Below are 12,708 nucleotides of genomic sequence, written 5' to 3'. Positions count from 1 at the left end.
GCTTGGTAAGTGAAGACATCACAGCTTAGTCATCCTTGACTATCGTTCCTCCCCATCACGAACTTTTGCTCATCGCGCCCCCAAACCCGCCCTGCACGCCCACCAAACATGTCGCTCACTTTCCTCCGAGGTCTCATACGGCCGTCCCTCTTCTCCTCGACCGCAATCCCCTGCGCACGCCTTCCCCTCCCTTCTCTGGCCGCTGCCACCGCAATCCCAAAACCCTCCATCACCCTGCCATTGCGCTCAGCGCCCTCTGCACGAGCGCACAAATGCACGTTGATCCAAGTCCTACGCCAGGGCCGCGCAGAGCGAAAAGCGCGAAAACTGCGATCACCGCAGTTGAAGGATAGGCCGGAGCTGAAGGGCGTGTGTCTGAAGGTTGGAACGACGAAGCCCAAGAAACCGAATTCTGGAGAGCGGAAGATTGCGAGGGTGAGGTTGAGTACGGGGAAGGTTATTACGGCATATATTCCTGGCGAAGGTATGCATGCATGATAGTTCAGAAGAATGAAAGAGGCCGCGGGTGCTAATTAAGGCCAGGACATAATGTACAGCAGCATTCTGTTGTTATGGTACGGGGTGGGCGAGCACAGGATTGCCCTGGTGTGAAGTACCACTTGGTTAGAGGAGCGCTGGATTTGGTATGTTGGGATATGATGGATGGGTTGAAAGCCAGCTAACGATAAAACAGGGTGGCGTTGGTAACAGAATAACGTCAAGGTCGAAGTACGGGACGAAGAAGCCTAAGACGGCTGCATAGACTATGCACGGGTAATTTTGCACATATGTGTAACATATTATTGGTATCATTGGCGTTCAGTATCATAAGAGAATGCTGGATGATCCGAGGAGTGGTCTACTGGGTGCATGGCTGCACGTAACACTTAGGCATGAGAATGATCTCTGTGATAACACAGGTCAATGAACAACAACTATCGAGAATTCTCCTTTCCAGGGTGGCCAGAGTTCAGATAAACCGACGTGTACGTGTTGTAGCAGTATGGACCTCCGACTTCTAAGCCTACTTCACAATGAGCAATGGATGCTCAGTTCTCATAATTGCCACAATGCTCTCGGTACTGACACATGAGATTGCATTAACTTATAATCCTAGTCTTGATATGGAAGTCAGGGCGTTGATGTATAAGCGCAGTTTCAGTTGGCTTGACCGAACCGGGACGAAATGCATTCCACGCTTAGATCCAGCCTCATCCAATCCAGCAGCCATATATTGGTACTCGATGTGGACCTCCAGTTTTGTCAAGATCGAATCGTATCTTTCTAGGCCTGGGGACGGTCATGTGGATCATGGCATGGAACACAACACAGTGGTAACGACAGCATCAGAATCTCATTCGTACGCCAATGGAATCGAGACCTTCGCGATCAATGTGGTTCATTCGAACATTCGACGCGCCACCCGTTAGCAATCCTCCCTGCATACCTCTCCTGTCACACAGACTGCCTTGACACTGGAATGCTCCTTTTCTACACCACAAAGTCCTCGCCGGCGACACTTCCGCTCCTCACCCTCAATCACTCTCTTTCTCACACACCCTCTCTATCACCGAAAACCCCAAATCGCTAACAAAGACTCCTCTGTTACACTAACATTATAGCAAATGATTAACCACCGCAACAACCGTTCCGCTCGCTGAACACAAACCCCGGATCCGCGACCCTTGTTTCTGATTTACACTTGCACGTTTTTTGTTTGAATTGTTCTGATTTGCTTTGATCTTTTTCCGCTCTTTTGACATTCCAACCGGATTTGTTCTCTCTTTACCGAATCGATTTTTTGCTCTCTTTACTCGTCCTACGACCGATCAAAACTACCAAAAAAAATCACGGCCATGAAAGCCTTTGGCTATCTCATAGCCGGGGCAGCTCTGCTCCCAGAGCTCGTCGCCGGCCTCAACGCAACCGCAGATGAAGCAGGATGGAGATACCAAGGATGTTACTCGTATGGGTTTCCATTTCCTTTTCCGCTCCATTCCAACGCAGTCCCACGCGACGGAATTGTGTCAAGTAGTCGATGGTACAGGAAAACTAATGCATAAATCCAGCGACAAACAATACACCGGCAGCCCCGGTATAAACGAACCCGCCGTCCGCGGTGTCTCATCCTGGCCACGCACGCTAAACGGCCTGTTCTTCCGGAATTCCACAAACACCGGGCGGGCGTGCCGGAACTTTTGCGCAAGCAATCAGTTCACGGTCGCTGCTACGAATAACGATCAGTGCTGTACGTTTTCTTCAGCCTTGTCCTTCATCTCCAGTGCCCTTTTCGCGTTTATTCAACAGATGACGCAATCGCGAACATCAGTTTACAGCCTCAAATACTAATACAAGAGGCATCAGGGTGTGACAATGCAATTGCCAAAAACGGCACTAGCATCATTGCACCCTCGTACGGCATCCGCGACCTCGACGACAGGAATTGTCAGCAACCGTGTCCGGGCAATGCGACAGAGGCGTGTGGGAATAATACGGCAAATGCGAATTTGCAGCGTTTAACGCTTTATCAATTGGTAAGTGGATTTTTTGTAGGGTTTGGCTGTCTCGTGCGTATGTTCGGAGCTGTGTTTGTGCTCTTGCTCTCACTGTTTTTCCGTTGCCCTTTCTCTTTCTTTTCTTTCTTGTTTCTCTTTCTCAAATTTTCTGCTGGTGCTGGTGTGGGATGGAGGGGAGGCGGAAGGTGGGGCGGCTGGGGGGTTGGGATGAGGCAGAGAAGGGATTTGGGAATTTTGGGGAAGAAGGGGGAAGACGAGATGGGGATGAGGGAGGGCGTTGGAGAAAAGGGTAGATGGCTAAGACTTTGTTCGACGGTAGGAATGCCGGATGAATGGATGTCCTGCATAGCACTTGGCGATACCTTGACCTTTCCACCCAATATCCCCGTGACTAGGATTGGCCTTGTGCGTTTCTTACGTGAAACCTTGATCGTACCCTTAATCATTTCCTTGATGTACTGGGCACCTCCATAAGGTCCAAAACCCACGACTCGTCCAGCCGAAACATACGCATATCCTCAAAGAAGAAGCTCAAGAATACTAGGCAATCTTTCACATAGTATCTACAGCCCTCTTCCATACTCTTAATCTTCTAAAGTAGAATTTCCACGGTAGACACTTGTGAGAGAAATCCCAACATAAACCACACCAAGCATCATCCCACTGTCCCATCCAGCCATGCATAATACTGCCACGAAGACAATCAGAGTGGGGTTTTTATATTCTCTGATGGTAACCGTAACATACATATGCCGAATGGTAGGTCACCTTGTCTACTCAAATTGCGCCAAACAACTCAAAAAGTACGTATAGTCCTATCAAAGACATTGAAGATGGATGATAGGGCAATAGAAGAATGGTTCATATCCTTACACCTGAATCCCGTCTGTACCTCAAGTACTGCCGAAATTTTCTCAAAAGTCTATTTCCCAACACTTTAGATCTTACATTTTATCGGAAATCAATCTCAAGAGGCGTTTCAGAATTCCATCGTCTATCATAATCACAGAGACTTGTGATGGTGAAGGTACCGTGAGGGACTGGCATTTCTTTCGCGTAGTAGTAGATGAATGAAGGATAATTTAGATGAAATTGAATATGTTCATATACTCTCATAAACTACCCCCCTAAATACTTGAATTCATTGATGGAGTATTAAGATGACAGTGTTGATGCTGTGCAGCTCCCAGATATATTGCAGACCATAGATTCTACACTAATCCTAGAACAGCCTAGACAGTTTCACCACCTACCGTAGATCCCCCCACCCCCTCCACCTCTCCTCCCACCTTGTGGACCCTCACGTGGGGTAAGTTGAGATATTTTATAAAAGTGACCTTAGAGCAAAACTATCCCATCAATCGATCCATCCCACAACCCATCATTAAAAAAACACTTCATCATACTCCAACCACCATCAATCAACCATGTCAGAATACCCTCGCCCCGACTTCGTTCGCTCAAACCTAACATGGCAATCTCTCAACGGACCCTGGTCCTTCCTCTTCGACGACAACGACATCGGCCTAACACAGCACTGGCATCGCAACGGCCTCCCTGAGGAAATCGCCGTGGATCCCCGCACCACCAACAGCAGCAACAACGACAGCGTGGCGCACAGTATCACGGCCAAGATTGCAGCAGGCACCCAGGAACTTTTGGCAGGCAACGAGTTCCAGGCGGCGGCTACGACGGTGAATAGGAAACGCGAGATCCAGGTGCCGTATGTGTTTCAGTGCCCGGCGTCGGGGATCGAGGAGCTGGGCGTGCATGAGGTGTTGTGGTATGAGCGGGAGATTGGGGATGTTCGGACCGAGGAGCAGAAGGGGGTTGGGTACCGTGTGGTGTTGCGGTTTGGGGCCGTGGATTACGAGGCGAAAGTGTGGGTTGGGGGGCATTTGTATGGTGGCCATCGTGGTGGCCATGTCCCCTTTGATATCGACATTACCGAGGCGTTTGTCGATGCGAAGAAGCAGAGATTGACGGTTAGAGTGTTTGACTCTGCACACGATTTGACACAGCCGAGGGGGAAACAGTATTGGAAGGCACAGCCCGAGAGCATCTTTTACACGCCTAGTGGAGGCATATGGCAGAGTGTGTGGCTTGAGGCTGTGCCTCGTGTTAGCATTGGGGACTCGAGTGCTGGTACACTGCTGAGGAGCAATGAGATCGATGAAGGGAAACTGCACGCTGAGATTCAGATTCTCAACCGCCTTGTCGGTCACCAATACAGTGTGGAAATCGAAGCCGGCCTTTTAGATCTACCCGTCAGCACCACACGCGTCGACTTGCCGCGAGACTCCAACACCGCAACCCTTGAAGTCAACATGCGCGTGTCCGATGTCCAAAGGACACAGATCCAAAATACCCACACAACCTCCTCAAACGACCAATCCTTCTGGCACACCAACAACACCGCCCTCTGGTCCCCCGAACACCCAACCCTCTACACCCTCACCATCCGCCTCTTCTCCCCCTCCTCCCCAACCCCCCTCGACACAATCCACACCGAAACCGGGATGCGCTCCCTATCCTGGCACAACAACGCCATCCACCTAAACCACACCCCCTACTTCCAAGCCCTCTTCCTCGACCAAGGCTACTGGCCCCAAACCTTCCTCACCCCACCCTCCTCCCACGCCCTCGCCCACGACATCCAGCTCAGCAAAGCCATGGGCTTCAACGGCTGCCGGAAGCACCAAAAACTCGAGGACCCACGCTTCCTCCATCACGCAAATCACATGGGCTTCCTCGTCTGGAGCGAAATGGCAAACGCCTACGCCTTCTCTGAAACGTATACCCGCCGCTTCGACCACGAGTGGCGCGAAGCCGTCCAACGCGATCGCAATCACCCATGCATAGTAGCCTGGACCCCCGTCAACGAAAGCTGGGCATACACGCATCTCGCGCATTCGAAGCCCCAGCGCGACCATATTCGCAGTCTGTACTATACCACCAAAACCCTCGATCCCACACGGCCGGTGAATGATAATTGTGGCTGGGAACACGTGGTCACCGATCTAACCACCTTCCACGACTACAGCGACGGCAAGGCGCTGACCGCCACGTGTGCGAGTCTAGACGGGATTCTGGGGCCCAAGGCAGGGCGCGGGATGTTTTTGGACGCGGTGAGGGGGTGCGGGGGTGCGGGGGACGAGGATGTCGGGTCCAAGCATGCGCCTGGGACACCGATATTGTGTACGGAGTTTGGGGGTGTGAATATTGCGCGGGGGAATGCGGCGGCGGCGGCGGGGGGTCAAGTCGGCGATGTAGAAAGGCGAGATGGTGATGAGGGAGACAAGGAGAGGAAAGCTTGGGGCTATACAACTGCTACCTCTGCCACCGATTTGCTCTCTCGAATCCGCACTATGATGACTGGGATCGTGCAAGGCGGTCTCGTTTGCGGCTTCGTGTATACGCAGCTCACGGATATAGAGCAAGAGGTGAATGGCCTGTATACGCCAGAGCGGCAGGCCAAATTGGATGTGGATGCGGTGAAGGAGATTGTGGAGGGGGTGAGGCGGCGATTTAGTGAGATGCGGGCGGTATGATGTTTTCTTGGTTTAATGGGTGTGTGTGTGTGGGGGGGGGGGGGGGGGGGAAGGTGTTTGGAGGACATGGGAAAGGCGACATATCTGTGTGTATAAAGTACAATCCCGTCACTTTTTTAGGGAAAGCAGAAGAAGAAAAACAATACAGAGCCATCCTCAACCCTCAACAGCGTTCAAAAACCCGATATAAACCCTTTAGATTCGCAATCTCCATGACCCCCGTCAACAACCCCTTGGTCGCCACAAGCCTCGCCCTACACGCCGGAAAAATAGTAAACTCGAGTGCGCGACAAATCTTCCTCCTCCGGGCTTCCACCTCGGGGTCATCTTGGTCGTCAGCTCTACCCTTGCCCTTTTGCGTTGGGTCAGTCTGTAAGAATGTTCTTGTTGCCGCTGCTGCTGCTGCTGGAGAGGAAGACGGCAACGGCAAACACTCCGGAACATAAAAAGCAGCAAGTTCACGCAAGATACCCTGAAAACAAGCCTTCTCCTCCCTCCAATCCACATGCGGCCCCAACCGGAGCAAGAACTGCGGCAATTTAGCCAAACAAGGCGTATACCCCTTTAGCAGCAACGGAATCGAGCCCAACTCGCCCTCTGGCGAAATCTCAATGGCAAAATACTCCCCGAGCAGCGCCGCCTTCTCAACCAACAAGCTTTCGACCGAATCCACGACATCTTGCCAATCGACCTCGTCAGCGCACCGGCGCTGCTCCTGTTCGACAGCCAGTTTGAGCAGGTCGCGCAGAGCGAGGGGCGGGTGAAAGCGAATGGAGCCAAAGTTTGCGAAATCGGATAGGCCGAGTTGGTAGAAGAATTCGTTGCAGAGGAGGCCGTAGTCGACGAGGAACAGTTTGACGCCGGCTTGGATGGCGGCGATGCGTTTTTGCTCGTCGACGATGCCGACAAAGGTGTGGGTGGAGATGATGTCGGTGAGCTCGTTGTGCATGGCGTCGCGGACTTCAGCGCGCAGTCGTTTGATCGAGGTGAGACGGCAGGGTATGGGTTCTTTTTCGGTGTGTTCGTCGTCTATTTCGACTTCTTCTTCGGCGGTGTCTTCGACGGAGTGTTGTAGCTGTAGCATGGATGTGATTTTCCGGGCTGAGGCGTCTGTCCGGACCAGATTGTTTTCTTTGGGCCTCATCATTGTTGTCCGAGGTGTTTTAGCAGTGCTGAGGTCTGGAGTGTTGTCGCCTGTTGTTGTTGGTGTTGTTGATGGGGGCTGGGTCGGCTTCATTGGTGTCGCGAATGGGACTTTTGGGTTTGACAGCAGTGACTGCGTCATGAATGATCTACTAGTGTCGACCTTGCTAAGGCCGCTGCGTATCTCATCGCAGACAGTGGCAATGATTTCGTCTTCGTTGAGAAAATGAACCTCTCTTTTAGTCGGGTGTACATTGACATCGACTCGTTGCGGTTCAATCTCCAAGCTAAGGTAGAAGAACGGGTGTCCCCCCTTGGGCAGGAACATGGCATAAGTCTGCTCCACACTCTTCTTGATCGCCGGCGACTCAACTGATCGATGATTGATGAAGAGCAGCATATGCGTCCGTTTCGCGCTGTAATTCGCATTGCTGACCCATCCCCTGCACTTGAACCCCCACTGCTTATCCTCCACTTCCAACTCCACCAATTCATTCGCCGCCGCCGTCCCATGAATCTGCCGTATCCGATCCCTGGTCGTTGCCGTAGCAGCCACCGCAACACTGCTCCCCGTATTCTCCCCCGCCTTCTTGCACGAAAACGCCACACCCTGGCAATGCACCGCATACCTGCCCACCAAATCCAGAATCTTCGCATACTCCTCGCTCGCCGAGCGAAAAGCCCGGCGTCGCGAGGGTACATTGTAAAACAAGTCTTCGACCGTAATCTGCGTGCCCATGCGTCCAGCCTTGGGCTTCGGCTCCACACTGCCCCCGGGCTTCGCACTCGTCAACTTGCCACCCGCATACATGGCTTCCCACGCACAACTCGACTCCTTGGTGCGCGTCGTGACCTTCAAATGCGCAATATGGCTGATACTCGCCAGCGCCTCGCCACGAAATCCATACGTGCCAATGCTGGTCAGATCCTCAAACTGCTTCAGCTTGCTCGTGGTGAAGCGTTCACACAGGATGGGCAAGTCTTCCTTGTCGATGCCGTGGCCGTTGTCGGTGATTTGCAGTAGTTTGAGGCCCCCGTCTTTGACGAGGACTTCGATAGAGGTAGAACCGGCGTCTACAGCGTTTTCAATGAGTTCTTTGAGGGCGTGCACGGGAGCAACGATGATTTCGCCCGCCGCAATTTTGTTCACGACGTCTTGGGAGAGGGGCTTGATGCGGCGGGGGGCGGGCAGAGGGAGGGTGTCGTCGCCTTTTCGCTTAAGACCGCGTGGTGACGGCGGTGCGATTTCCATATCTTCAGCCATTTCCGATGGTAGTGGGAACTGACATGGAGGGGGTGGGGGTTTGTTGAATGTAGTGTTGAAGTCTGCTTGAACGGCGCGCATTGGCCAGTGCGATGACGCGACTGCACAACGCGATATCATGTGACATTCAACCACTTCAACTGTACACTACACCAAAAGTAGTCAGTAGTCATACTACTCGATGACGTTTTTACAAATCATTCTCCCTACTTCTCTTCAAATAAGCAGACCAGACAGCCACATCATGCACAACAAGGAAACCTCAAAAATTGCACTGCTAAGCCATTTCCCACGCCATACCTCACTCTGGCACCAAAGATGCAAGCCATACCACCCAATGACCGCGACTAAGCTTGGAACCCTCACCACGAAACCATAGACCACAATTCCAACATCCAGCCAAACCAGCCCTTCCTAAACACCACAACCGTCAAAATAAGTTTTCAAGATTTTCGCATGGGTATCATTAAACTCTCCGCACCAACTACCGCACCAACGCAACCGCGCACAAAAACATCCTATCCGCATAGCCCATGAACCGCGTGCCAGAAGCAGAAAGATGCGCTCAGTTGAAAATGTTCCCGAACCATGCGACCCATACATACAATCGTCGTCGCGCCCATGAAAATAGACGCCCATATATACTACCAGCGCTCTAATGGAATCCCGCTGGAGTATGCGTCTCGACACCTGGACGCTGTAGAATAGGCTGAGAGAGAAGGGGAGGGGTGGTATAGATGGCCATCTATTGCCTACTCCTAATGAATGCGGGGTCGAAGCCATAAAGTGAGCGTCCTTGCTGCGGTGACGATTAGCACAGTTGAATACGTGTGTATATCTCTACATAGGAGGGAAAGGTAGACTTACGCGGTTCAAGACGAAGATGACATCGGTGACTGTGATTGTGCTTCGGCCGCTCGACTCGACAACCGCAATTGCATCTTTGAGGATCTGAGATGGGAGGTTAGTATAGCCCTATGGTGAGGGTATGGGGCTGGACGTCTTACAGATGTGAGGCGGTCTTTGAGTGCACCGCGAATGTCGTCGTAGACTAGGCCGGAGATGCGCTTAACGCCCCCGCGACGAGCGAGACGTCTACGACTAGGATTAGCACGGCAGTTTGGTATGCAAGGAGGGAGGGAAATTCATGCAAGGAAAATCTTCTTCATCCAAGTATGCAAGGAGTCCTGATTCCGCATGTCTAGTAGACAAAGAAAGACAGTAACATACCTGATATCCCCCTTTGAAACCCCATAAATCGTATCCTTTTGTACTTTTCGAAATCTCTTTCCGCCTTTTCCCAAGCCCGATCCTCCGAATCCCGACCCTCTCGTCCCCCCTCCTAACCCCAACCCTCCTCTTAACCCTCCTCTTAACCCTCCTCGTAACCCTCCTCTTAACCATCCCCCTCCGCCTCCCCCCCTCCTCACCAGCCCCAGCCCAAGCTGCTGCGCCCGCGCCGCCCCCTCAGGCGCCCCAGAACTGGCCGCACGCATCGCTGCATCAGCCCGCCCCGTCGCATGTGCAGTCGAGGCCGTACTGGCAAACGACAGGGGATCGCGATGCCGTACCATTTGTGCGCGAGAGATGAACGCAGAAGATGAATGCGCGAGTGTATATTGTGTACTTGGTACGCTGGCGCGCTTGTTTACCTACACGACCGTGTGTGTGGTGGTATAAATACGTACGGTTCCGGTAGGTACCGGTACTGTCCAAGACGCGGCACCGTGCCGTACCGTACCTGATGCGCTCTTGCAAAAACGCTGAAAAAAGGGATGTGGTGGGTAGGTGGTGAAGTACCGTAAGGTTTGTGTGTTTGCTGGTGTACCGGGTAGTCGGAGATGGAGTGGTGAGGGCGCAGACGCGTCGGGGCGCGAGTGTGGGGGATGGCGCGAACGCGGTGTCAGGTGAGGTGATTGCAGATGGGAAAGTGCGGTCAAGGTGGGATGTGGACATGGATAAAAGGATCAAGGGTCCGTGCATAATTTACAAAGTATACGGCTAACTCATGCGCTTGGGTAGTTTGAGTATCATGTGATTTGCCACTGCTACTTCCCGGCTATTTTGATGGCACAAGACAAGTAACGTGATCCTCAAACTAGCCGAGATAACTAGTACACTACGCATGCATTCAGACAATCAACTGTCAACATCACCTGCCTAGAGTCAGCAGAGGACATCTAGACTGTGATATCAGCAATCCCTGATTTCAACCCCAAAATACCACCTGGACAAGACCGACTATTTCTTCCCACCGCGAAAGCCCAACTATCCTTCCTCTTGGACGAACAATCCCATATTTGTACCCTCAAAATTCAAGTATCCAGCTAGCACGATTGTCAGCTAAACACATCATTTGTTCCACCGACGCTACAGTCTTAGACTTAGCTGCGAGTGGGTAGCGTATCTAATGCATGGAGCATGGTAAGTGTGCCAAGACAATGCGACGTGGGTGTGATACGATTGCAATCGCGGTTAGGTTTTGCAAGAGCTGTTAGTACATAGTAGTAGGATAGGAAAAGGTATGTGTAGTAGACTCAAGCATGAGCAGCAAAGGCAACGGTGTATTCATTACGTCTCAGGTGCCAGTCCCGAGAAGTCGGTTCATTATAGCTAGGGTATCTGTGATGTTTGTAGTTGTGGCGTTTGTATCCAAATTACCCCAACGCATTATTGATTCTCTAGGAGACAAAGGTAGCCTCGGTGAAGAGCAGGCCCTCCTCTTCCTTGACCTCGTCGCCCACCTTGATCTTGATGGTGAGCTTGGGCGCATATTGGTAGATGTACGGCTTGGTGCCTGCTGCACTGGCGGCAATGGCCTTGATGAAGCCAGGCACTTCGGCCATGACGTCGACGCGGTCATAAATCTTGCCTAGAGCCCCTTCAAGATCTGCCGTCACCTCCTTGCCGTCTGCCGTCTTGCCCTGCCAGTGGTAAGCCGCCGCGGTTGGCTCTGGCCAGTGGGTGTCTGGATCTTCCTTGGTTGCGGTGTGCCTGACATCGCAATCTGTGTTGGCCACAATCAACTTGTCGTCACTGGCGATACCGGCGACGCGGACGACGGTGTTTGCGTACGATGGGGGTGTGGTGAATTCCATGATGATGGCCGAGTACGAGGGGGACTGAAAGCACACAAAGTTCCATCGAGCAGCTGTGCAATGTCAGTAGAGAAGGACATGGGTGGCGGTGCAGCTAACGTACCGGCATGGTGTGGCTTCATGCCCTGCAAAGCGTGGCTCAGCATCCCGCGGCCCTTCATGTTGACCTCGCCCTCCTTGGTGATGATGGAACCCTCGACGCTGCATCGCGGCCAGAAGTGGTGGTGCATGGAGCCCCATGGCGCCTTGGGGTCTGTGCCATAGTTGGTTGTGCCATCCTTTCCACCCATATAGCCCGGGGCCGTCCTGGTGAACTTGACGTTGACCAGGCTCTTGTCGTTCACGGCTGCCTTGATCGTGTAGGCCGTGCCATCCGGGGAGAGTTCGATGGAGACCCCATCGGCGAAGAAGGAATGCTGCTCCTCGTCGAATCCGTAGTTGGAAACGGGGTCGCTAACCCACAGGAAGGGCTTCTCGTTGTTGGGGTAGAAGAGCTTGACGTTGAACTGCACGGTGACACGCAGGCCACTGGCTGGTGTAAGCGTCTTGCGGACTGACAGGTGAGGTTGGCTAAGGGAGGAACGTACGCTATGTTGTTGTAGATGACCTGCAAGAAGCAGACATGTCCCTCCTCGGTGAAGGCGTAGAAGGTCTGCGTCTCGACATTGGTGTAGTCCAGGGTCGCCCACTTGAGATCCTTCTTGGTCAATTCGGTGTAGGCTGGCTCGCCCGCCTTCTTTCCGACGGGCTGAATGGCCTCTGGGCCGTACTCGGGCTCCTGGGTGCCGGCAACCGCGGCCAACCTAGCGAGACAGTGAGTATACGGCCCTCCCTCCCACGGCAGACACAAACATGCAGAGGCGCGTCTCGGTCGCGCAGGCACGTGAGAGGTGGGACTCACGTTGATTTGGCCCAGCTGAACATTTTGGGCTTGCGGGTGGAGCGTCGCACTAGCAAGAAGAAAAAAAGGATGGGTGAGCAAAGGCGGTCAAGCGGGGCTGATTGGAGAAGGGCAGGCGATTCTTGACAGACTCTGGTTCAACAGCGTTGGAGAATTTGCGGCGACAAGGACACACGGCCGGGAAGGAAAGGAGGGCAGCGAGGGGAGGGCGGCAGAGTCGGGAAGGCGGATGCAG

At 52.9% G+C, this 12,708-nt stretch overlaps 7 protein-coding genes across 7 annotated transcripts; 4 read left to right on the top strand and 3 right to left on the bottom strand.

Annotated features, from left to right (window-relative positions):
* Positions 1-108: 108 nt before the first annotated feature.
* IAQ61_003756 (mitochondrial 37S ribosomal protein uS12m) lies at positions 109-763 on the top strand (the record flags this gene model as incomplete). Its single annotated transcript, XM_003837269.1, has 3 exons — positions 109-484; positions 544-644; positions 695-763. 3 exons carry the CDS (start codon positions 109-111, stop codon positions 761-763), a joined length of 546 nt encoding a protein of 181 aa, XP_003837317.1.
* A 271-nt stretch (positions 764-1,034) lies between these two features.
* On the top strand, positions 1,035-1,430 carry IAQ61_003755 (uncharacterized protein; the record flags this gene model as incomplete). Its single annotated transcript, XM_066096088.1, has 1 exon — positions 1,035-1,430. The coding sequence occupies one exon, from the start codon at positions 1,035-1,037 to the stop codon at positions 1,428-1,430; it is 396 nt and encodes a 131-aa protein (XP_065953964.1).
* A 451-nt stretch (positions 1,431-1,881) lies between these two features.
* Positions 1,882-2,699, top strand: IAQ61_003754 (uncharacterized protein; the record flags this gene model as incomplete). The annotated part of the gene is made up of 2 exons (XM_003837268.2): positions 1,882-2,248; positions 2,365-2,699. Coding segments are annotated over 2 exons (702 nt in total), but the record flags the coding sequence as incomplete, so codon positions are not given.
* Positions 2,700-3,943: 1,244 nt separating this feature from the next.
* IAQ61_003753 (uncharacterized protein) lies at positions 3,944-6,067 on the top strand (the record flags this gene model as incomplete). Its single annotated transcript, XM_066096087.1, has 1 exon — positions 3,944-6,067. The coding sequence occupies one exon, from the start codon at positions 3,944-3,946 to the stop codon at positions 6,065-6,067; it is 2,124 nt and encodes a 707-aa protein (XP_065953963.1).
* A 163-nt stretch (positions 6,068-6,230) lies between these two features.
* Positions 6,231-8,555, bottom strand: IAQ61_003752 (uncharacterized protein; the record flags this gene model as incomplete). Its single annotated transcript, XM_003837266.1, has 1 exon — positions 6,231-8,555. The coding sequence occupies one exon, from the start codon at positions 8,553-8,555 to the stop codon at positions 6,231-6,233; it is 2,325 nt and encodes a 774-aa protein (XP_003837314.1).
* A 664-nt stretch (positions 8,556-9,219) lies between these two features.
* Positions 9,220-10,048, bottom strand: IAQ61_003751 (uncharacterized protein; the record flags this gene model as incomplete). Its single annotated transcript, XM_066096086.1, has 5 exons — positions 9,220-9,273; positions 9,342-9,425; positions 9,482-9,569; positions 9,705-9,715; positions 10,046-10,048. The coding sequence occupies 5 exons, from the start codon at positions 10,046-10,048 to the stop codon at positions 9,220-9,222; spliced, it is 240 nt and encodes a 79-aa protein (XP_065953962.1).
* Positions 10,049-11,155: 1,107 nt separating this feature from the next.
* IAQ61_003750 (uncharacterized protein) lies at positions 11,156-12,496 on the bottom strand (the record flags this gene model as incomplete). Its single annotated transcript, XM_003837264.1, has 4 exons — positions 11,156-11,625; positions 11,676-12,100; positions 12,160-12,375; positions 12,474-12,496. The coding sequence occupies 4 exons, from the start codon at positions 12,494-12,496 to the stop codon at positions 11,156-11,158; spliced, it is 1,134 nt and encodes a 377-aa protein (XP_003837312.1).
* Between the last annotated feature and the right edge of the window lie 212 nt (positions 12,497-12,708).

The sequence above is a fragment of the Plenodomus lingam genome (genome assembly GCF_022343315.1).
Source record: "Plenodomus lingam strain CAN1 chromosome Unknown contig_18, whole genome shotgun sequence".
Lineage (NCBI taxonomy): Eukaryota > Fungi > Ascomycota > Dothideomycetes > Pleosporales > Leptosphaeriaceae > Plenodomus > Plenodomus lingam.
Note: the sequence above shows the minus strand (reverse complement) of the source record. Positions and strands in the feature narration are given on the sequence as shown.